Genomic DNA, 23559 nt, shown 5'->3' with positions numbered 1-23559 from the left:
TCAGAATGATGAATCCTTTTCTAACCTTGTTTTTGAGGTGCTTCAAATAATTTTTACTATTTACTGTTTCAAAATTAAAGCATTTTAGTAAGTTGCTATTTGAAACCTTTTGAAAATAAAGTGCTGTTTATTGACTTACAAAGATCAAATGTGAACTACTAACAAGGAATACCATATTGATGAAATAATGTATGATTACAGTAAGAGATATGGTAACTATATAAATGAATGTTGTATTTTGAGACTACAGTTTAAAGAACAAATTACTCATTAATTTTCACTCAGAAATGAAATATATACATTCAAATTATACATAATCTTCTGCAATACTGAATTCTGCATCATAGAATTCACTTGAAAGAATTCAGCATTCCTGCATGCAAGGTAAACAATACTTTCAGTTCATTACACTGTTCTGCAACAGTTGGCTTCAGAAACACAACTTCTAATGTAGAGGTAAAATAAACTCTTGCTTGGCAAGGAAGTGCTTTGCAAACAGAAAAATTGCATTATTAATCTGAGTGCTACAGTATCTCACCTTTCATTCTGCTCTGCTTGTTCTTCCCCTGGTGGAAGATTCAGTCCAGATTTCTGATGTAGAACAGTGACAGCCACTGTTCTGATTCCCACTTCAAATATGTAACGTGCTCATCCAGTTTCCTTCCTTGAGGATTTTTTAGGTGGTGTCTGTGACTTGTGTAAAGGGTAACTATTTCTACTCAGTTACTCTATCAGCCTTTGGTTTTTTTTCTTAATCACAATCTTCTCCCCTCTCCCCCCTTTATGACTACTAGAGACTTATTCTGCCTCTTAATCAGGCAACAAGCCATGCAAGCAGTGTCTGTCCAGCTCTGACTGAACAGCTGTAACATACGAATAATGACCTGATAACCTCGCCTCTTCAATTTGTTTAATCTCCATCAAAAGCAAAGCACAAAAAATAAAGCTGCCTTTTTAATATCCAGTATGGTTCCTGAATTCTGGTGGGTTATTAGCCAGGCTGTGTCAATTTTTGCAAGATCTGAACATGGATTTTCATTATCCTGGTCTGTGACTGGAGGCAGTGGAGTGTATAATATCACTACAAATAGTCCTGTGGGTTGATGACATGGTTTTGACAGTGCCCTTGTTTGCTCTTTTAAGCTTATTCATCTGACATCCATTAGTTGTGCTGACAGGATTTTATTGCTTGGGAATACAGGACCAGGGGTTCCTTCCATAAAAATGGCACATATCCTGGCAGTAGCCACCATGAATATTGAACAAATTAATTTATTTGCAAAGATATTGGAAAGATGTAGCAGATGATACTAAAATTGTACTTAATGTGTGGTGCTTTGGCTTGTTTCTTTGTTATTTCTTCAGTAGAACTCATACTGTGCCATCTACACCAATAAAAGGATTAATGACTTGTGACTGTGATGGAACTCAGAGGTGTTGAAAGGCATGAGAGATCTCATATATAATCGAGTCTTTCCAGGCCATATGATCACTCCATCTATGAGCTGCCCTATGGAGAGGGAATTTGTGTAATCAAAATATTTCAGACCTATAATACATCTTTCTTGGGTACAAATTCTGCCTTTAGGTGCTTTTGAACAGATCACATAAAGCTCACTTCCCAGGTCAAAATTGACATGGTGCAGGCAATTATTTAGAAGGAGTACTAGAAAAGTCAGATCATAAGGTCCAAACTGGTGTTGAAATCAGGGTCTTTACCAGAAGTTATCCAGGGTCTTGTCAAATTGAGACTTCCAGTAACAGATTCTGTCCCTTTTCTAGGCAGCCTTCTCCAATGTGTTACTCAGAATCAGTAATTTTTTCTTGCATCCAGTGAGAGTTTTCCTTGGAGCAGCTTGTGTCCCTCTCCTCTTGTCCTGTCACTACGAACCCTTGTGAAGAGAGTAACCCCATCTTTTTCATAGGTACCTTTTGGTTTCCCAAAGTCTGTGCTGAGCTCTGTGTCTCCCTGGCTCACAGGGCAGGGCTGTGCCTGCCAGTGTCCTGTGCCTTGCTCAGTTGTTTCTGACACCAGCCAAGATACCCAAAAGAGCAGAGAAGGAGAATGTCGGAAAATCCTCATTCTCTAACGTAAACGAGATTGCTCATCTTGAGGATCCCAGGATTACTGCTGTGAGTAACAGATCTTACTATCCTTGACATTCTAAATGGATGGCACTTTGACCTGATGTAGGGTGAAGCCTGGGATTTATTGTGGAGGAACACTACAAATGTAGCTAACCTGTACCGCAGTCATCCTGGTTAACCCCAACTTTACAAAACAGGGGAGAGAAACTTAAAGATCAATTGCCCTGTAATTTAGATTAATGTCAGGTTAATGCAAAAAAAATTTTAAACTTTTGCAGCATGACACATTTATTTGCTATTTCTAAGACCTATCTTAAAAAATATCCATTTTAGTGAAGACACAATTAAATGTAAAAAGGTCTGTAATAAAATAGCATCTTCTTAGAAGTTGTAGCCTAGTTAGCTATGGATACTCTTTTGCTGACCAGATGGGTACACAAGCTCCTACTGCAGTTCATTTCATGTAACAGTGAGCTCAAAGAATGTTTCTTAACTGCTTTCCTATTTTAGGTAAGTCTTTGCAACTATAACTATATTATTTTTAGTAGGCAGAGATGTTCACAGGACAAGGTCACAGAAAGTTAAGCCCTGTGGGAGGTTCAGTTCCAGCAATAATGGGGAGGTTGTTTTATTTACTTGGAATCATGGTATAAGAAGTTACTACTTTTTAAAAAATCTTCATGCTGGGTTCAGATTTGGAAACATATTATTAAATCTGTCAATTTGCTTTTCATGTAGATGTGTCTATTTTTTCCTTATATTGAAAACTCTGAATGAACATGTTTTGTAAACAGAAGTTTCCCTAACCTATAATCCATGTCCTGTTCCCATTTATTAGGAATAATACTTTGGTTGTGACAGAGAAGTCTGATGTGGTGAAAATTATAGTCATGTCACAGGTAGAGATTTGCCAGAAACAGGATAACCATGAAACCTACTCTTACTTCTGGCCTTTTGAACCACCAGCAGGATTCTTTTCAGTTGTCTGATGTGGTACAGCAACTGTTATTGCAGCCTCTTAAATTAGCCTGTGCCTTGTTGCAGCAAGGTATGTTTCCCATTGCAAATAGCAAGAGAGCCCCATGAGCTAATATCTGATCCCTGCTGGCTGAGGGGGCAGCTCTGTCTCTGCTTTGCCAGCAAACTCTTTGTTGCAGCAATTACTGCCATCTGCTTTACAGGAGTTCTATGTGTAAGAATCATCTATTTTGCAGAAGAACATTATGTTAATTAAACTCTAGCAGAAAGGAAACTATTTAAATGTTTCAAATATTTAAAAGTTACAGGATTTGGATTCCATTGCATTGTATATTGAGTCCAGGCAGACACGATTATAATAAAAAATGTTCCCAAGACCACAGCAGACAATTCCCATACATACTCCTTATTAGATTTATTTTCCTTATGCTTTTGAGTGGGAAGGAATTAAAACTGAGATACTTCCAGGGAAATGGCATGTGCTTTCTCTGTACTAATGTGTGTCTCCAGATTGGTAAAACAGCTAAGCTCTTTCTCATGATCCTAAATGCAACTTTGGGTAAATGCAAACCTCTCTTCATTTTGGTTCAGGACGAAGAAAAAATTTGTATTTGTTGGTGAAACACCCCATACCTCTATTGTTAAAATTTTTCCCCTTTTACTGGAACTTTTAAAAATAAAGTAGAGCATGATGAGGAGAGGTTGTGCCCTTTCCCATGAGTCACAATGTGCAAAGGTGACAGGGCAAAAGAGACCTGGCAGTCCCTCATGCTTTTCTTTCTACAAGGGCATTCCTGGTACTCTGAGAGCTCAGGACTCTCTCAAATATTTCCTGGCAGGGTACTAGCTTTTCAAAAGTTGACAAAACTTAGAGGAAGGCCCTGGGTCCTTTTTTTTTTGTTGTTTGCTTTTCACAAGAGCAGTATAAGCCAATGGATCAAACTAAATTTGGCTCGAGGTAGATTTATACCTTAAAAGTCAGGCTATATTTTCCAGAGAGGTGTTCTTCAGGATAAGAGGGGAGGAATATCAGCTAGGATTTAATAATATCAAATGCTGGTTATGACACAGCATAAGGAGACACCATGATTTCTTTGTTTCTGAATTGTTGAGTTTGGTGTTACTTGATGGTGTCCCTTTCAGGTGGGAAGAAATGTTGTACACCTCTAGAAACAAGAAACCAGGCAGAGTTGTGATTTTGTACAGGGGAAGAGCCCAGTTTTTCCTTTCCAGTGGCTTGTTTTTCCTTACTTAGATACATCTGGTACTTGTTTATACAGTGAGTAATTAATCTATGAAACGCATTGTTGAAAATTATCCTTGGGCCAGAAGATTAGTAGGATTCATATATAATCTTGAGCCATAGTTACCTCATGGGGAAAAAAACAATTTAGAAGGGATATAAACTTTCACTCTTAAGGGCTTTAATCAACCACTAATGACACAACTTATGGAGGAAAACCTTTCCCCGTGGGCAGTTTTTTTCCATAATTATTATTTATGGGAATTTTTACACCTTCCTCTGGCACCTCTAGGAGAGGCCAGAGTATGAGATGCAGTAGTGGTTGAGATGAACTGGAACTTTCTGTTCTCTAGGTGGGGATTTACAGTGGGAATGGGGTGGCTGGGCAGCCTGGCAGTGGCAGGGAGCTGCTGCCTGGGCAGCTGTGAGCTGCTGTGTCCTGGGCACCAGGGGACAGCCAGGCTGAGCACCTTCTCTGCCTAAGTCAGAACTCTGTTTTTCTCCACATTGCCCTTCTGATTTGGACTGGAAAATTCTTTCAATATGCATACCCAGGTCTTTGTCACTAGGTCTGTTCATAATCTGTACACAGCTATTTGGGTCAGTCCTTTGTCTGCAGTTTCCCTTTTTCCCTTCCCTTCCCTTCCCTTCCCTTCCCTTCCCTTCCCTTCCCTTCCCTTCCCTTCCCTTCCCTTCCCTTCCCTTCCCTTCCCTTCCCTTCCCTTCCCTTCCCTTCCCTTCCCTTCCCTTCCCTTCCCTTCCCTTCCCTTCCCTTCCCTTCCCTTCCCTTCCCTTCCCTTCCCTTCCCTTCCCTTCCCTTCCCTTCCCTTCCCTTCCCTTCCCTTCCCTTCCCTTCCCTTCCCTTCCCTTCCCTTCCCTTCCCCCTTTTTTTCCCCTTTTTTCCCCCTTTCTTCCCCCCTTTTTTTCCCTTTTCCCCTGAAGACTTTCAATCCACTGGGTAGTGCAGTCATTGATTTCTTGTGGTATTTTAATACGATGCTCTTAGAAATTAGTGTGGCTTCTACTCTTTTCCCATAACTAAATGAGAAGAAATATATGAAGGTTAGAAGGGCTTAGCTGGAAAATGCAACACCAGCCTTTCAGTGTGCTTTGGTAGGTAGAAAAATTACCAGGATGGATACAAGGCCTTCAGAACGAGGAGAAGCACAGGGAATAAAGATGCTGGGCCTCTTTACCTTAATTGCAAGTTAGATGAAGTTGCAGCAAGGGGCAGATTAAGTGTCAGCAGAGTATTTGTTCCATCACAAATAGCAGCAGGGGTTGCAGATTCAATTTTCAATCATTTCCTGACTAATGTCAACCACCTGTTATACATGCTGAGCATCCATAGATAGAATGAATCTCCAGTAAAAGTAAATTAATGAACTCACTGTGCCATTATTGGAAGTGGAAAATAGTATTGCTTGACATCAAGCTAAGAGAATTGAAAGAAGTAAAACAGGCAAGAAAAACACAAATGCAAAAATAAGTACAAGTGTACACTTTGTTTCATCTTGACGTTTTAGATGCTTTTTTGTCCTCTCTTAAATATCTTAAAAATGAGATCACTTGCTATTTTTCTAGATAGTTTATTCTTCATCAAAATTTTTTCTAACCTTTTACTTAGTGATTTTGTTTCCGTTTTATATTTAATGAGAATTTCTGTTTATGGTCACAGCTCACCCTGGACTCAAACTTAAGACCAGGATATAAATCTCCTGTGCATTTTGAGTGGTTGATTTACTAGGGCAGCTCTTATAAGAATTGGAAGGATTTTTTTTTTAACAACATCTGTAAAAGGGTTTTGAAATGTTCACAGTGTATGAAGAAATATTTTAAAGTGCAGTAAATGTTTCTTATACTGGTGTTCACCAATTGTGCTGCAAAGGAGACTCATACTTCATTGATTCTTTTTGTGCTTTTAAGGCAAATTGTAGTACTTCAGTAAAACTCACTGTTAAATGTGGGGAACTCCTGTGTTTATGGGCTCAAAAGGACTCTTTCTCTTTGCCCCAGTAGTCACTTGAACCCAGAAGCTTGCAGAAGCAGGGATGACATTTGCTGCAGCAAAAAGCTGCATAGTTAAACCTCTGTAATTCTTGCAACACTTTGGAAATAGCCACAGGAGGCTTTTTTGGCTTTTTTTTTTTTTTTTCTTTTCATTAATTTAGCAAGGTACTAAATAACCTGACATTAAAATTATGTAGCTGATAAGCATTAAATACATAATTTTGGTGGATTTAATCATCAGTGGGATGTAAGTATTCCATTGGATCAGGACTGAATTGATCAGCATCTTTGGAATCATGCTGGGATGGAACATTTCCACTGGATGATGTTTTGCTGCAAGGGAAAAGGAAGCTGTAACTCCTGAAAGGATCTCAGGTGAAGTGTGAAGGACCAACTCCTTTAAAAGGTCCCTGTTCCCAGTCTGTGCTCTCTGCAATGTGCCCAGAGTCCCTGTCTGCTGATCCCACAAGAAGAGCAGGGATATTGTCAATTTTCCCATATGGCTGCAGTGGACAGAATGAGGCAGATACCTTTACCTGCTGCCACTGCTCTTGGTTTCAGCAGCAGATAAGTGTTACCAGGCAGTGCAGTTTGCTGCTTTTCCAGTTTCCTTGTTCTCTCTGCATTTCTGCCATTCCTACAGCTTGAACTGCTGCAGCTGCTGGCACCAACTGTGCTCTGACAGCATCCCAGAGATCCCATAGCAGGCTGTTATCCTTTCCTCACCCTCTTCTTTTTAGTCTGTCAGCGAGTTTTAAACACAAAGATGTTTGTAAAATACCTTTTTTTTTTTCCTCCACAGAATGTTTTAAATGAAGTAGCAGGGAAAATCAGGTGTAGGGATAGACTTCTCATGACTCAAGTTTAGTTAGTTCTGCTGTTTTCAGACAGGATAAATCCCTGGGAAACTTAGCTTGTATACAGGATAATGATGCTTCTGTTTAGAATTTGTAAAATAGTAGCAAAACAGTCTACTGAGAAGACTTTTGTTTAAAAAATAAAAAGAAAATACTCTTTCAGAGGGCATTTTATTAATGAGAATTACAATACTGGAAAATCTGCTATAGATTAGTGAAGAACAGTAACAGTGTACCCAAATGGAACTGGTTGGATAATTAAATTCATTTAATAGGTACTGAAATTTAAACCTCTTGATCCCTCTGACGTAAACATAACTCTTAAAAGTCATGGAACTTGATTCTAAAAGGGTAATGTGGGAGAGAAACACTGGGACAATGAGTACAGATTTCAGATAGCCTGGGAGGAAATGCTCAGGAGTTAAACAAGCATTTAAATTAAAAGGAAAAAAAAAAGAAAAATAAAAAGAAAAATAATAATAAAAAAGTGTAGATATGAAAAATAAAGGAAACTTTAACCCTGTATATGTAGGTATGCAGCTTATATGAGCACTATTGAAGCAATATGATGGGGATAACCAAGTGACAAGTAAGGGATACTAAAGTTGAAAATCATTAAAGAGCATCATGTTTTAACTATTCTTACACTTTTTACCTGTTCTGTATTATCATGTCTGTTTTGGCTATATGTCCTTCTGCATGTCTGTTTTGTTTCCTGTTTTCATGCTGAGAATCAAAAAAAGATCCTCATTCTATGGTTTCTCCTCTCATTAATAGAATATTTTGTTCAACATTGATTACAATTTATAAAGTATGTCCAGTGTATAATTGTCTTTCTTTGATTTGGTGAAAAGTAAAATTATTTACTGAGTTTTAACACATCTTTTAGGAGGAGCATACCAAATAGCTGAGAAAATAAATTTTTAAAAAGTACAAGATAAAATTATATTATTAGCCCTAAAGTTCAGACAACATTTCAATGTTGATCTCATCTTTTTGCCTTCCATGTTTACATCTGACTTCTATGTCAACACTGGGTGATGCTGAAGTACAGACATAATACATATAATCATTTAATAGAATACCTTTTAATCCAAAAGCACTTCTATTTTAGTATTCTTTAATTTACGGTGAGATCTCAAAAGTACCCAACTTTGCTGAGCTTTCTCTGTCTATAAAGCTATAGCTGCCTTAAGCAAAAAGGGTGTGTTTTCGTCTGTATTTGCTTTTATTTCCTTCTGCAGTCTGTTATTTTGGAATATAATGGCAGGGCTGAGCTTGGTTACTCATATTTTGGCTGAGACTTTTTATCCTTTTCCCTTTTCAAAATGACAGTATCCATTTCCTCTCTGTCTCTGTGTTTCAGCAGAGTTAGAGCACATGAGTTCAAAGAGCAACACTCCTGACTTCTCCCTTCTCAAAGTGTTCTGTGGGAGGAGTGGGCTGACTGCTTTTAGAAGGCGAAGTTATCATCATGTGCCTAACTTTAGTGAAATAATAATTTCCATACCTTGAGTTTTTTTGGTGTCATTAAGATCTTAAAGGGTTTTCATCAGCTGCTGCTACAAACTTCTTTTCTATGAACCTGTTAGAAAGAAGAAAGAGCAGAGCAGTCTGTAATTTGTAGTTTGTGGTGATTTAGAGATGTGTTCAAACATAGGCACTTGAGTAAATATTTGCATTTTAAGCAATTGTAGTACAGGCTTTTCCTTGGAAACTGAGCACTGTCTGCTTTTCTATATGCCCTCAGTTGATCATACTTTTACATATTGTTGCTTTCTTAGCTTTGGAAATTTGTTTCATCTTGACGGATGATACCTGTTTTAGAACTTCTGTAGACTTTGTTACATTGAAAATGTGAAAAAGGTTTGAGAAAGAAATGGAATTTGCTTGATTGAATGCTTGATTTTCTAAATGGAGCTTGGGTGAAATTAATAATGTAGAACAACATTTCAGTTGCATCATAATGCAGATTTTAGCTAAAAAAATGAAAAGGTCTGTCTATCTACAGACCTCTTCATTGTACTGTCACAGCACTCTTGCAAAGGCATCTCTTTAAATATTCCTAATTAGGACTTTGGACCGCGTTCTCCTCATAAAATCTTAGGGAAATGCATCTCCCTTCCATCAACACAGGATTTGAACTGCAAGTGTGAATACAGCACATCCTTTTTGGTGTGTTTTATAAATGTGTTATAGCAAAACTTCCAGGAGAACCTTTGTCATTTATAAATGTCTACATTTTGGAAAGTGGTATTTCAAAGTTATTTTGATTTATATATATCATATATGATAAATCATGATATATTATGAATATATCATATTCCTATCTCTAAGAATACGATAGAGACTTCAGAATTACAGCCCAGCATTTACTGATTGCAGTGTGAAATAAGTGCTTCTGCAAAGCCCATCAGTGTCAGCCTGCCTTTGGTGTTATGTGCCTCAACACACAAACCTTTGCAAGGTTCCCTTTCCCTCTTAAGTCAAGAAAGGTTTGCCTCTATACAACAGCACAATCTCTGGGAATTCCTGCCAAGAGTCCTTTCTTTAAGCAGAGTTTTCAATGTTCTCCATTCTGGAATGGGCTTCGTGCTTCTCCATCCTGTGCTGGGCATCCCTTAACCCCCACAGACCCCAGTGAGCCCTTGGCAGAGCTCAACACCTTCCAGGCAAAAGCCCCAGCTGAATTTGCACCCATCAAGCTGCTTATTAACAAGAGAAGCTACTTTGTATGATAAATCCTTAGTTTAATGTATAATCAGACATCTCCCTTTCAGAAACCTTCCTGATTTATTTCAAAGCTAGTGCATTAAAGAGGATTACATTTGGTGCCCATTATATTGATTTCCCTCAAAACTTGAAATTTATACTTCTAAAATATGCCTTAAGACTACATTGACAGCTAAATCCTGCTAATCATTAGTATATAAATTTTAATAGACTACTTGTTGAAGCATCTGGATAGCAGTTTATGTGGAGTAAGTATGGTCCATTTGTAATTTTATTGTGAAAGTCATGTCAGCACTTCGACTATTTCCAGAAGTTAATAACTCACGCAGAGAAGTTTGCTTATGGTCATGACTTGGCACACCGATCTCAGGCAATGCTGACATCTGATTAAAAAACTTTAAAAGTGTGGCAGTGCCTTCTCATTTTATCAGTCTCAGCATTTCTTAAAAGCCTTTTTTCTTTGGAGTTTTTTTCTTGAAGTATCAATTAAAAACATGTATTAATTTTGGTTTTGGTCCTAAGTTGGTCAATATATTGTTCTTTTTATTTTGTGGCTTTAAAAAGGTGGTTTCATTTTTTTCTAATGAAAAAAATAAGCTGTTCACTAATTTTCAGCAATATGAAAACACTCCTTAATACACCAGATCAGCTGTAAGCAACCGTTTCTGCTGGCACTTAGGCAGGCTTATGTAGCAATTCTGAGGATGGTGATTTCTTACTTTTCCTGAAATCTGGTAAGACAAGTAAATAGAAAGATTCATTCCACCACTGATTGCTTGGTCTCTTGGTTGGCATTAGCTGTTGTCCAGTTCATGGGCATAAACTTCTGCATATTAAATAAAGCAAAAGATAAGTTATTTTCCCCAATACAGGGAAAAAATTGTTTCTCCAGTACAGGTCATTGCTGAGAAGTATAGTTAACGCTTTTTGGTCATGTTTCAAAACTGTGGCAATAAAATGTTCTTATGAAATAAATTTAAGTAAATGTGAAAATGTTCAGATTATAGCCAATGTTAATCCATAGTTTTAGAAACTGACTTTCAAGTGAGGTATTTGTAATATACTGAACACATCTAGAAAGATGGTGTTTCTTTTTATTTAAGACATAAAAAGTAGGAGAATATAAAAGAAAAGAAAAATTATATTTCAGTATACTGGAAAATCTCAGTGTTATTAGTTGAATATTGTTTTCTATTCCTGATATGGTTTAAACCTCCAGTTCAGGAGATTCCAAGAATGCTAGTTTATAGCTCTAATGCTAACTCCTATTTTGCTGAACCAAGATGCAGCTGTGTTCTTTTCTACACAGATATTTAATAAAAATACACTTTTGATCCAAAAATGAAAAAAGTAGGCACACAAATCTGCTTTTGCAAATACTCTTCATGGAAAAGTTTAACATCTGTATCTTTTGCTGTTACTGGTTTTTGGTTTTTTTTCTTAATTGTTCAGTAAAACACACAAATCAGGTTGCAAATCCACCAGTGTTATTTTCTTTGAACTTGCAGCTGCAGAATACCATGGTACTACTCAATTTCAAGCACATTAAGATACGTGCACTGAGTCTTTTGGACACCTAAATTTTTTTGTCCGTTTTTAAAACTGTATATTATGTGGTTAAACAGCAAAAACATGGCTAAAGTAGTGATCTTAGAAAAATAAAAACATGAGAACTATTCTGGAGCATTATAGTAAACGTTTGATTTATGAATCACCCAGTAGATATGGTGTTGAAAGGCTGGACATTTTTAGTCATTATGGGGTCCTTCTGATGTATTATTTGACTTCAAGTAACATGACTCATATTTTCAGCAATTCCAAGTAATTTGCTAATTACAGTATAGCACAAACAGTTTGTAGAGATGATCACTATTCTTGTTATTATAACTCAGTAAATACGAGATCCAAGACTTATTTCCAAATGATATGGTTTGATAAAATGTCAGTGTTTGCTCATTCAGTGTCCCAAGCCTGGTTTGACTAATGAGATTCCATATACTCATAGACCTTGTATGGACACAAATCCCCTGGTGACAGCAGCAGAGAGGGAATGGTTGGTGCTCAGTGTGTTGTGTAGGCAGGAAATGTTGGATTTGGTCAGATCCCTCCCCCTGGAGCAGGGTAGTGGACAGAGAACTCATGAGTTCACTTTGCTATGGATGCCATAATTTTTATCTTCATTATCTCATCCAAAGTATTCTGTGGCTGGCAGCAGGACAACTTCTACCCATTCTGCTATGAAAGGATTGCAGTTTGGGAGGGGTAAACCACTTAAGAAATTATGGTAGAAGCTTTGCCCATGTCTGAGATCAGCCTTCTCACAATGCTGAGAAATGTAGAAACAGATTTTTTTTTTTTTTTGTTAACCTGTAGTAGCCAGAATCAAGTCTGCAAATAAAATATGATCAAGGCTTGAATGTGTTGTGTTTTAGTCACAAGTGGAAGCAGAAGGTCTTATATATCCTAAGAGTATCAGGTCACAGGATATTCAGATAAATATCCTAATTTCTGTCTCTTTGTCTGGACTTTGAGCCTCTTAGAGTTCCTTAATTGGCAGCTTGAAACCACAGCCTTTTGGCTGAGATGGAAAGGTAACCTGGCTTTTCTGCTCTAAAATAGGACCTCAGCTGTGAGAAGTAAAGCTTTTTCTGAGAACTTGACAAGTCCTGGATCATCCCTTAAGATTGGTAAAAGTGCTTACAAATACATAATGTTCCTATTTTTGTTTCAGTCATGGGTAGTACTCAAATAGCAAGAAAACCCTATAAAACTAAAAAATGGTTAGGGAGTTATAAAAATACTCTCACTGCTTCATTATTTTAGCATTACTGTGGTCAGATTTCAATCTTCACATGCTTCCTATACCATTGGAATTCAGAATTATTTGTCAGAGCAGTGGCTGTGCAAGGAGATGCTGGAAGAAAGCTGAAGGCTCGTAGGAATTCATAAAAGCTCTGCCACCAGCAGAGTTTCCTCTGTGATGATTCTTGCCTTTTTCTGCAGGCTGCTGAAACTTCCTGAGGCTAAAAGTAGTATCACTCAGATTTTTTTTTTTTTTTAAGATTTCTTTCTTTTTTTCTCTTGACAATGCAATGAGGCAGGTGTCAGTGGGTGTCAAGTATTTTCTAAAAGTCACAGGGAGGATCCTCCAGGCACCAGGCAGTGCTGAGCTGTGCCCTGCCTCAGCATTTTCAAACTGAGCCACCTAAGCGACTCCTTTATGTTGTCACTGTGCTCATTGTACTCCTCAGGACCAAGGAACCTCCCTGGCCAGCAAAGTGCACTAAGTGTAAATTTGCATGCCCAGGGATTATCTTCCTCCAGGCTTATGAGAGGCTTGTTTTAGGGTTTTTTGGTTGTTTTTTTTTTTAAGTTACAGATGGATTCTCAAGTACCTCCCTTGAGCTCTGCTCCTGGTACACAAAGTTGATCCCGGGGTAAAGTGAGCAGATTTCTGTGGGAGGCTTTGTCACAGTGTTGGCAGTACATCAGCTGCTGTCCTGTAAAGTTTGGGATACAGGATGATTGTCTCAATGTTAATTTACAGATAACTTGTTTCCCTCCAACATCCCCTCTGGAGAATCCTGAAAAGGCAGTGGACTTCCAGTCACCAGTGTCTATATTTTTTTTTATGTTTACACTCAATTTATATCCTTTTTGAGTTTCCTCCTTGCTCCTGCTGCTACTTCATTAGTCCTGCAGAAGGAAGATGTGTGTCAGGGAGTCAAAGGGAGTCTGCTTTATGATGATGTTCACAGACTGCCCTCCACAGTTCAGTTTGTCAGGGCTTGGCTGCAAACCAAGCCCTTCAGCTTTCCCTGGTGCTTTGAGTTTGGATGAACTTCGGCCTCCCAGCAATCATCATCCTGTTCCCCTTTCAGCTGTGCCTCGCATCAGCTCCCCAGCATCTCCTCCCCTTCTGCTGCAGCTTGGCTGCCAGGAAACACCATTTGCCACTGCCTTCCCTCTGCTTTGGTTGTCTCCATGCACACATCATCTTCCACCACTACTTCTAAAAATCCCTGGAAGAAAGTAGCAGGCTTGAGGTTCCTGAGTAAAGAGGCAGAATTTCAGTTTTCTGCTGCCATTTAAGGAGAATTTATTCATTTACATCCTGCATCACAATAGCTCTGATGAAGGAAGGAGTCTTTGTGTTGCTAGATCTTATGTGTTCAAACTGTCTCACATAAAAAAACCCAGTAATTAAATAGGACTTAAAAATGTCCCTGTATGTGCAGTCATTCCACTTGCTTGATGACAAAAAGATAAAGGTAAGAAAACATAAATAATACAAGACTTTTTCCAGCTTATTGTTTAGAATCCAAAACTAGGTGATAGTTTGCACTTTGAGATATTTTGTGTTTGACACTATATCAGGCTCAAGCTGAGATGGAAAAGGTAGGTGCATATTTACATGGATTTCAAAGGATTTAATAATAAAATATTTGTAAAGTATTAAAATAATTTTGGAGTACTTAAATATGCAATAGACATATTGTGGAGTAAACAAGAAGGTTCCATGTTGAGAAACAACAAAGGAAGTTTTAAAAATGTTAGAAATTGTCCCTGAGTTAAATAATAAAATATTAGAAAACAACAACACAACAAAACAACACACTGCAAAGGACAGTTTCTGAAAAATACCCACCTCTTATCCAAATGCATAACAGATACCTTATTTTGCTGAGGTAGGAACCATGCTTTATCATAAGAAAAAGAGAAGTGTATAACTGCTTGATAGTTCAGCCCATATTTTGTCAATTTGGCTCTTTATTTGCCTACCCATAACAGTTCACTATGAGGATGGCTGGTATCACCACTTAGCTTTGAGACTGCCTGATGCTTTCAGGCATAAGCTTGTATTTTCAGTATATTAAAAAATAACCACACTTAAACTGTTCGGCTGATTTTGTTGTTGTTGTTGTTGTTGTTGTTGTTGTTTTAGGGTGTTTGCATCAGTCATTCCAGGTAATAAAACTAATAAATTTTTCATGTTCTAATATAATTCTGAAGATCTTCTCTTTTAAAAGAAGAACTGAAAACAATGAGCAAGGGTGAGAAGAGGAAGGTATAGATAAAAGGGGAAAGATCCCTGAGAGGGAAGCTGAGTGAAGTATGGAGTCTGCATTTTACTGTGCAAGTAAACTGAACCTGGGACCACAAGTCATCTGAGAAGTGCCCAATTCACAAGAGCTTGTTCATATTTTATATATGAACATATGGAATGCATATGGAATGACTGCCACTGACAGTACAGCTATGTTGGGTGAGACCGAAGCATAACTATGTTAAGGTTACATAACTGTATTATTGTCTATAATAATATCTATATAACTATGCTATAGATAAAGAGATCTTCTTGGAATATCTGTCATTTGTTAGCTAAAACTTCCTGCAACTGGGCAGAGAAAAACAGATTTTATGTTTAATTATTCTACATAAACCAGCTATGTCTTACAAGGACTTTTATCATCTTTAGTGATAGGTGTGAGTCTTATAGTAATCTGTATTGGCTCTTTTTGACAGTTATGGTGTTTATTTCTTAGGATTCAGCACTGGGCTGTAGAGCCAGTGTCTCCTTCTTTGCCTGAGCTAAACGCTGAAGATGGATTTTTAACTGAAACAGATTTACAGTATAAATAGAAGGTGTGTTCTGGAATATTTAACATGTAGTTATTAGATATTTTAAAAGATAATAATCAGAGTTAATACTAGTGGGGAGTAAGAAGAGCATCTTGAAGAGTCTCAATACACAAAGGTGATACAGATTGAAAAACAATCCTGCTACAAGTCTGTGTCCAACATTTCTTATCTTGAAGCCAAGTTAAATCTCATTTAAGGTAATTCCATTGGAAATAGGAGGCCACAATGTCCTTAAGATTTTAGGCATCTTTTATTTTATCTCCCTTTTATGAGGGAGAGTCTTAATCTCCACCGTATTCTGTGGGAAAAGGAATGGAGACCTTAAGATATTTTTGTAACCTTGCTGATCTAGTGCTTATATACAGTGTTATAGTGTATAGATATTTCAGAGAATGGAAATCCCTTTAGCTTTTGCTACTTTTTCCTATAGTCATGTATTTGTAATCCATTTGTCAGGTTTGTAGGGAGACTCAGCTCCTCTCTTGCCTGAAATAAATCAGTCTAATCTATTTTCCTCTTGTATTTTAAGTAGGAAATTACTCTTTTTACTTAGAACCTAAGAAGGATTCTAATTCTTTGCACAGAAGTAATTTGCCAAGGAAGGATTTCCTTATCTTCATGTCTATTTGCTTAGCCACGGAGATTGAAGGGAGCACAAGCAATCCTGATCTATTCTGAGCAGTTATTTGTTTTCCTTCATGTTTGCTTTGATACTAAGCAATCCTGAGCCATGTAGCATTTGAGCACTTCCCAGTACTTCCATCCTGAAAGCAACACACTGAGAGAGTGAAATATTACCTTCAGCCATGGAATCGATGCACAAGGAAATTACTTATTTAACAGTAATTATTGCTGAGCCAAGAATTTAACTTTGTCCTTCTCAACCATCTTTTATTTCATAGGGTCTACACTGCAAAAATAGCAGCCACTTTATTAAACAGAGAGAAGAAATCTGAGGGAGTTTAATAACTGTTTTCTGTAGGAAGAATTAAAGGTTTTTATTTGCATCACCTAAGTAAATTTGCTAATGTGACTAAAACAAAAGATTGGGTTTGCAATATTTATTTGAAATTATACATTTTGGGTTACATAGCACAAAATATCCCTCTATCAGCTCCCATCAGTTGTTCTCCTGCCTGCCCTCAGCTACAGCCCACCCTCCTTTGTGACACTAGAGAAAAGGCAGCGGTGGACACAAAACTTTTTTCCTGCCTGAACAATTTTTATCCTTTGGCCAGTTTGGTTGAACCAAGCCTGCAAATGTGGAAGAATACTTTATACTTTGAAGTGTATGTTTCACACAAAGGTCAGTTAGAGTTTTTGTTATTTGTGGCAGTTTCTGGGTACTTTCCAGAACAATATTTAGAAAAATCTCAGTGCAATTTCAGCTTTTTAATCTAAATCTCTGTGGTAGCTGTTACACCCAGAAGGCTAGACTAGGAATTAGTGACATGGGAGATATAATTTTGAAGTTTTCCTGTTTCCTTTTCCCCCCTCATGTAGCCAGTTTGTAAAACACAGATTTAATGGTAGTTTGGAGCACAGATATTTTATTCAGAAGTTCACCAGTGCTGAAGGATTAGACATTGCTCAGGAGAATATAATGTCTCAAAAACCTTTTGAAGTATTTGAATAGCTCTTGTGGCATTAAATGACCAGACAAAAAAAAAATGTCATCTTCTAGTTGCAAAGTTCTTGAAAAGCTCAGGAAGGAAAAATGTGCAAAAGTGCTTTAGTATCACATGAGGGGTTGAAAAGAAAATAATTTTCCTATACCTTAACATTGTTAATTCTTTAAAACCAGGAGGCATTAAAATAATTTTCAGCTGAATTTTAGGAACTATTAGCAATTTTCATTTATTATATATTATGTAGGATATAGAATATTTAAAAGCTGTGACAGGGAAGTTCCTGTGGGAATTGTGCAGGGAATAATGTGTAAATAAGACAAAACTGTGAGATTAAAATCTCATATTAAGATAGGCCTCACAAAAAAAAAAAATACTTAATGCTGCTTTCACCTTGCCATATTTGTGAGATGTGTTCTCTCCTCCTACCCTGCAAGCAGAGGTAGAGATCATAGAATCTTTAAATGGGAAAAGATCCTTTGACTCATCAAGCCCAACTGTAAATCAAGTCCAGCTATCATGTACTTGATATCATGGAGTAGTTCATTATTTGATACCAAGCCAAAGGATTTAGAAAATAATTGAGGAATTACTTCACAGGAAGAATATGTTAAAATGTTGCTGTTGTAATGTTGTACAACCTTCACCAGAGTGGATGGTTTCTGTTTTGCCCTCTTTAATGGCATTGTACATTGTACCTCAGAGATTAGTGGTACAACTCTTTTTGAAGTTAGGCAGAGAAATATACTGATTTCTTTTTTAAAGGCAGACAGCAGCTAAAATGATAATACCTATACCTTTAGTTTCTGCACAAGTTACCCTACTGCTGAAATTGTGGAATCTGCTCAAGTGGGAGCAACCCAAATATTTCTCACTGTCTTTTATTTTCCCTCACAGTCTGTCTAAGAAAGCATCAAAATCTTTGAGTTGCTTCTATGAAACCAAACCTGCAGCTGCCCCTTCTCATCCTCATGGAGAGGGATGCTCTGCATTTCACAGAAATTAATCCCATCATTTCAATTGTTGTTATGCTGCAGCATTCCATTATGACTCAGTGAAACACACACGTGGAATCTTTTACAGATGAGCTTTGCTGCAGTCCTTGTGTTACTGTTTCAGATTCTGCAGTGTGGTAGGTTTTGTACAGGACACAGAAAACTTTCTGTGCATATCCACTCTTTGTAAGGAAGGTTCTGAGCTGTACAGTTATCACTTTTCTACAAAACTTTTACACTTAAATCAGAATTATAATTCAGAGTGGGAGGGATCTCCTGAGCTCATCTAGTCCAAAATCCTACTCAAATTTGTATATACATATAATTTGGTTAGGTGAGAACCAGAGTTTTACCACTTTAATTAATGTTTATTATGTTTCCATTAACTTTGACTGACATTTTTCAAGAGCAGCAGTTTTCTGGGCACTGGTATCTCTGAAAGTGTGAACTCCAAAGGGCTGAGCTTATCAGGACCTTAAATGAACAATATCTAAGTACAGTGACACAGCTCTGCCTGCTACAGGCACAGGAGAGTGACCCTGGCACAGCATCCAGAGGTGATGTGATTGCCTTGGGGCAAGTTCCTGAAAGTGTGAGAGAGAGTGTGTGTGTGTGTGTGTGTGTGTGTGTGTGTGTGTGTGTGTGTGTGTTTTGCCTGCATTTCAGAAAGGGCAAGCAGGATGTGCCAGGAATTAAACCAAAGGCAAGCAAGAGATGCTTGGCTGTCAGAGAGCATCTTCTCATGGACCACAACATTAACTCCTAGGTAATAAAATGTAGCTGGAGAGTCTCCTCTGGTGTTTATTCAAAAGGAGAACTGGATTTCTCTACTTACTCTCTGAAGCAAAACCATCAGGGAGTTACAGATAGCAGAAAAATATTTATCACCTGCTCTCATAAGTAAATTCCTTATGTAATTTCACATCCCATTGTATCAGTCCATTACAGATTTCATTTCACATACTTTTCCCTACCTGCTAACACAAAATCAAATATATGCATGACATCAGTGTGTGTGCATTTGCAAGAGCAAGTACAAATAATCTAAATGTAAATATGTTTTTAAACTATTCCAGCTGTAGACCCCAGAGGAGGAATGAATAAATGAAATTTCATTCAATTTTCAAAAATAACTTTTTTTTGAGGCTTTAAAAAAACCCAAAAAAACAAAAACATTAATTTTCTAGCAGTTAGATCTTGAGGCTTTTAAAGCTTTTTTCAATTCTCCCAGTTTAGGCCAGTGAAACAAGAAGAATCAACTGCTTTTGGAGCTTCTGCAATCCTCAGTGCTTTATATTGCTCTCCAGTAGAAACAGTGATAGGAACATCAGACCAGGCTGGAAGAAACGTTCACTGATATTTGGCAAAACATAATCCCACCTGAGATTATGAGAAACATGTAATTTAAACCAGTAGTATCTTGAATAATGATTTTTAAAAATTGCAATCCATTATCATTAATAAAATTAAAAAACTAAATTATACCCAGTAATATTTGTCAGATACTTAACAGAATTATATGTAATATTCTTAACTTCCAATTTTTTGAATAAATTTTTAATGTTTCTTGTGTTCCACTGATAATTTATGGATTAAATGACCTCAAAACAGATCCTTACTTGACGCGTTAACCAATATTTTCATGTTGTTTCAGAAAATCTTCATGGGTTTCAGTAGAAAACACATTGTGTGGGTTCCCTACAGCTATAATATTGGTACCAGTGAAATATAAATGAAATTGGTGTGAACAAAAATATGTTCAGCTTGTGGTTCTTTGATGTTAATAATGGAAACATGAAATCTAAATGATTTTTTTTTTTGTTTGCCATGTGTATTCTTCACATTGTACAAGCATCTTTCTGTTTAAATGGTTTAAAATATGACTGTATGCTCTCTTCAATTTAATTGGTTGTGGGTTTTTTTTTAATTTTAGGGCTTAACTTTCTCTTTTTATTATGAAACCTTTTCTTCCTAACTAATTTTGAAGGAATTAAGCATGCTGGGTTTATTTATTTATTTTTGTCTTTCCCAGCTGTAGGTATCCAGATGAAACTTGAATTTTTCCAGCGGAAATTTTGGACTGCAAGCAGACAGGTATATTTTAAATTGAAGGTTTTGTTTTTTCATTGAATCCACAACAATTTTTTAACTGCAGAAGTGATGATTTTTGTCAGAAGCAAACTATTGTAAAGAAACAACGTATTTGAAGACTTGTTCTGGTTTTATATTTGGATACAGAAAAGGAGAATTCCCTAATGAAGAACAGTTGCTTGATTTTTGGCGATTTGAAGGTTTATTAATTTTAGGCCCCAGTACATAAGGAGTTACTTTGTTGGCACGTGGTTTTTCTCCCTTAGAGAAAGTGAGAAAAACAAACAAAAACAAACAGCAAACAAAAGTGTGGAATTTGTTTATAGCGATAGCAGAATCATGACTTCTCACTTAGGTTTTCTCTCTAGCACCAAGATCACACAGGTTAATTAACAGAACTACATTACTGCATCATGGTTGGCACTCACAGTGCTCAACAAACTTTACCTCAACCAGGGACAGAATTTGTACTCACTGAGGAGGATAATCGGGTACTTTCTGAGGATTAGGAGATGCCATCCCTGATTTGAGAATCGATTGGAACTGTGCTGATACAGAAAATAAACCCTACTGGAGAATCTTCTCTCATCTATGAATGGCCTCAAATATTTACAGTATGGAGGAGATTGTGGTGTTTAAAGCAGCTGAAATTGTTACAGTGTGAATGAACCCTTTCTCTGCAGAGAGGAACAGAACACATTTGGCGAACAATTCAAAAGTTTGCTAGTAATTTTTAGAATTAATTTAGATAAAGATGTAATCAATATCAACTCCTTTAAAATTGTGCTCATATGAATTTATATAAATTTTTGGTTTGTATTCATCAAAGAGAGAATTGAAAATATTTTCTTGATTTTCTTTCATATCATCTTTAGTGTGCATCTCTTGATGGCAGATGTGCTATAAGTTGTGATGATGAAGTAAGTATTTAACAGATTTTTTTTCCACTGTATACCTTTACTGCAGTAGAAGATACAATTGATGAATATAATTTGAACCTCTCATTGTACATTATGTTCTTTATCACCTTGTAAATATTACACTATTAGGATAGTGAAACATTTTTAAGCCTGTTACAGGTACCCACTGAATTACAAGGTTGACTCCAGTACCTCAAACATGTGTTGCAATAATTTCTGCTTTGTGAATCCCGTTTGGGAAAACATTTGAAGCAGTGCTAAGGCATTTGTTTACCACTTTATTGTGAATGAAAAAAAAAAAAAAGCCACTAACAGCTTCAAGTCTTCAGCTGGACACTAGCAGGAACCATACAACCACATGTAGAAATTTAGTAATAGTATGGACATTGCTGATTTAGAGATTCCAGACTTTTTCTTAATGACAAAACACACTGTTGATAGAACTCAAACAAATATCACAGCTCTGGTGAGTCTGTTGGCTCTCACATCTTCTCTCAATAACAAGAAAATATCAGCTGAACATTTACAGTATAAATTAAAGCATTTAAAAGTAAACATGAAGACATTAATGCAAATTGAATGGCACAAGAGTCAATAAATATTAATGACTATTATTAATGACGTGTTAATTGTATATATAATTAAAAATAAAGGGAATAAATTGACAAGTGTGATACCTTTGATCCTAAAATAGAGACAACACATTAATTAAAAACACGTTTTTTTTCTTGAGAGCTTTGAATTTGCTCATTTATTCTTGTTTTCCTGATGCCTCACGTTTTATTTGCATGTTCTGTTTTCTTTCTTTTTCATTTTTGGTTTCTTAACCCATGTTACATTCCATTACTGTTATTGTATACTGGAGCTGTGAAAAATACATAGAGGACTTGAACTGGATCAAAGTTACTGTAGTTCAGATGTGTTCTCAGACCTCAGTTAACATTCTTGCTGTGTTTATTCTGGACTTCATGCCTACAGTTTTACAAGCTCAGGGACTCTCCACCTATGGAACGTTCCCTTGAAATCTGGAATTCACTGAACTTGAACCTTTGGGCAAACCTGAGCATAGTTCACTTCCATTACCTGTGAAACATTGTGAATTAGAGCTCTCATACAGCTGTACTCTATGTAAATGTTACTATCCCATGCATAACACTTGTATCAGAAATCTGTTTGAGATTTCCTACCAGTGAGTAAATGCATTCTGCTGCCCTTTGTCCGTGCTAAAGTTAAAATACAAGCTGTTTCTTTAACACAGTAATAATACTGAATGTTATTTATCTTGCTGGCAAGTGGTGAATGAACAGTTCTGAATGAATATTTTTTCTCCTAGTTAGTATTTCTAAAATGGATTGAAATAGAAACCCTCTTATCTTCACATTCCACAAAAAATATATAGATTTCATTTATTGCATTATGCCTGTTTCAAATAACTGTGCTAAAAAATTCGTATCATTTAAAGCTCTGGACTGTGCCAGGGAATAACTAAATCTTAGAGATTTGAGACATGGCCACTAATTCTTGAATTGAGGCAGTCTTTTCCCAACAGCACATAAGCCATAAGCTATGAAATTGAGCCCACACTTTTTCTTGTCCAGCATGACTTCTTTTATTTATTTTCTATACTATGGAGAAATATTGTTTCTAAAGCAGTATCTTTAGATTAATCTTTCATGCATGAGGACTGCAAATATGCTTCCTCAAAAGATCTCTGTGTTGACTTAGCTCCTCTCCTCGTGCAGTGAGTGGGAGGTTTCAGGTTGACTTTGGGGAGGGCAGAGTTGTGCAGTCAGAGCCTGCTTCTGAAATTCCATCCTGCACACACCATTGGGCTGAGGAGCTGCCTCTTCTGAGTGTGTCAGCTCTGCTCAGCTCCTCGCCAGCACCATCAGCTTTTCACATTGCATTTGCCAGCTTTGGGCTTTCTAGCAGACCAAAGGTTGAAAATGAGTTATTTCAACTTCCTTTCTGACAGGTTTTCTGTCACTGGGCTTGCCTACAGCTTGGGTTGTCCTTTTGGAATGTATATCCTACATTTGCATTAGGGAATGATGTTCATTCTCAACTTTTGCCTGATTTCAGCTTTGTGGGTTTTTTTTAGAACTCCACTTCAAGATAGCATTTCTGCTAATTTCTTCTCTTTGGCCCCACAGGACAGTACTAATATGTGGCCAAAATGAGAATATCTGAGCATCTCTGGAAATATCAGACTGCATTTTCACATCCTGCACAGCTACTACTGCATGGGGCTGCTTTCCTGCCTAAAACAGCACAGCAGTCTTGCTGGATGTGCAGAGTGTAGCAGAAAGCATATTTTGTCATATTTCAGTACAGTCCATTAGCAGCAGGAAAGGTTTTGAATTAAAAACAAAG

The 23559-nt window shown here is 37.0% G+C and overlaps 1 protein-coding gene across 5 annotated transcripts in view; it reads left to right on the top strand.

Moving 5' to 3' along the window:
- The window catches only part of CACNA2D3 (calcium voltage-gated channel auxiliary subunit alpha2delta 3), a 386651-nt gene that overhangs the window by 322150 nt on the left and 40942 nt on the right, over nt 1–23559 (top strand). For all 5 annotated transcript variants that reach the window (XR_005981759.2, XM_002192832.6, XM_072935079.1 and 2 more), the window contains 2 exons: nt 20208–20269; nt 21142–21186. Coding sequence is in view for 4 of the 5 variants with exons in the window: in XM_002192832.6 (XP_002192868.2) it covers nt 20208–20269; nt 21142–21186 (107 nt within the window). In the remaining variant the exon portion in view is untranslated. The remainder of the gene's footprint in view (nt 1–20207; nt 20270–21141; nt 21187–23559) is intronic.

The sequence above is a fragment of the Taeniopygia guttata genome, chromosome 12 (assembly GCF_048771995.1).
Source record: "Taeniopygia guttata chromosome 12, bTaeGut7.mat, whole genome shotgun sequence".
NCBI classification, from domain to species: domain Eukaryota; kingdom Metazoa; phylum Chordata; class Aves; order Passeriformes; family Estrildidae; genus Taeniopygia; species Taeniopygia guttata.
The sequence above is the reverse complement of the archived record's forward strand: the minus strand, read 5'-3'. Positions and strand labels throughout refer to the sequence as shown.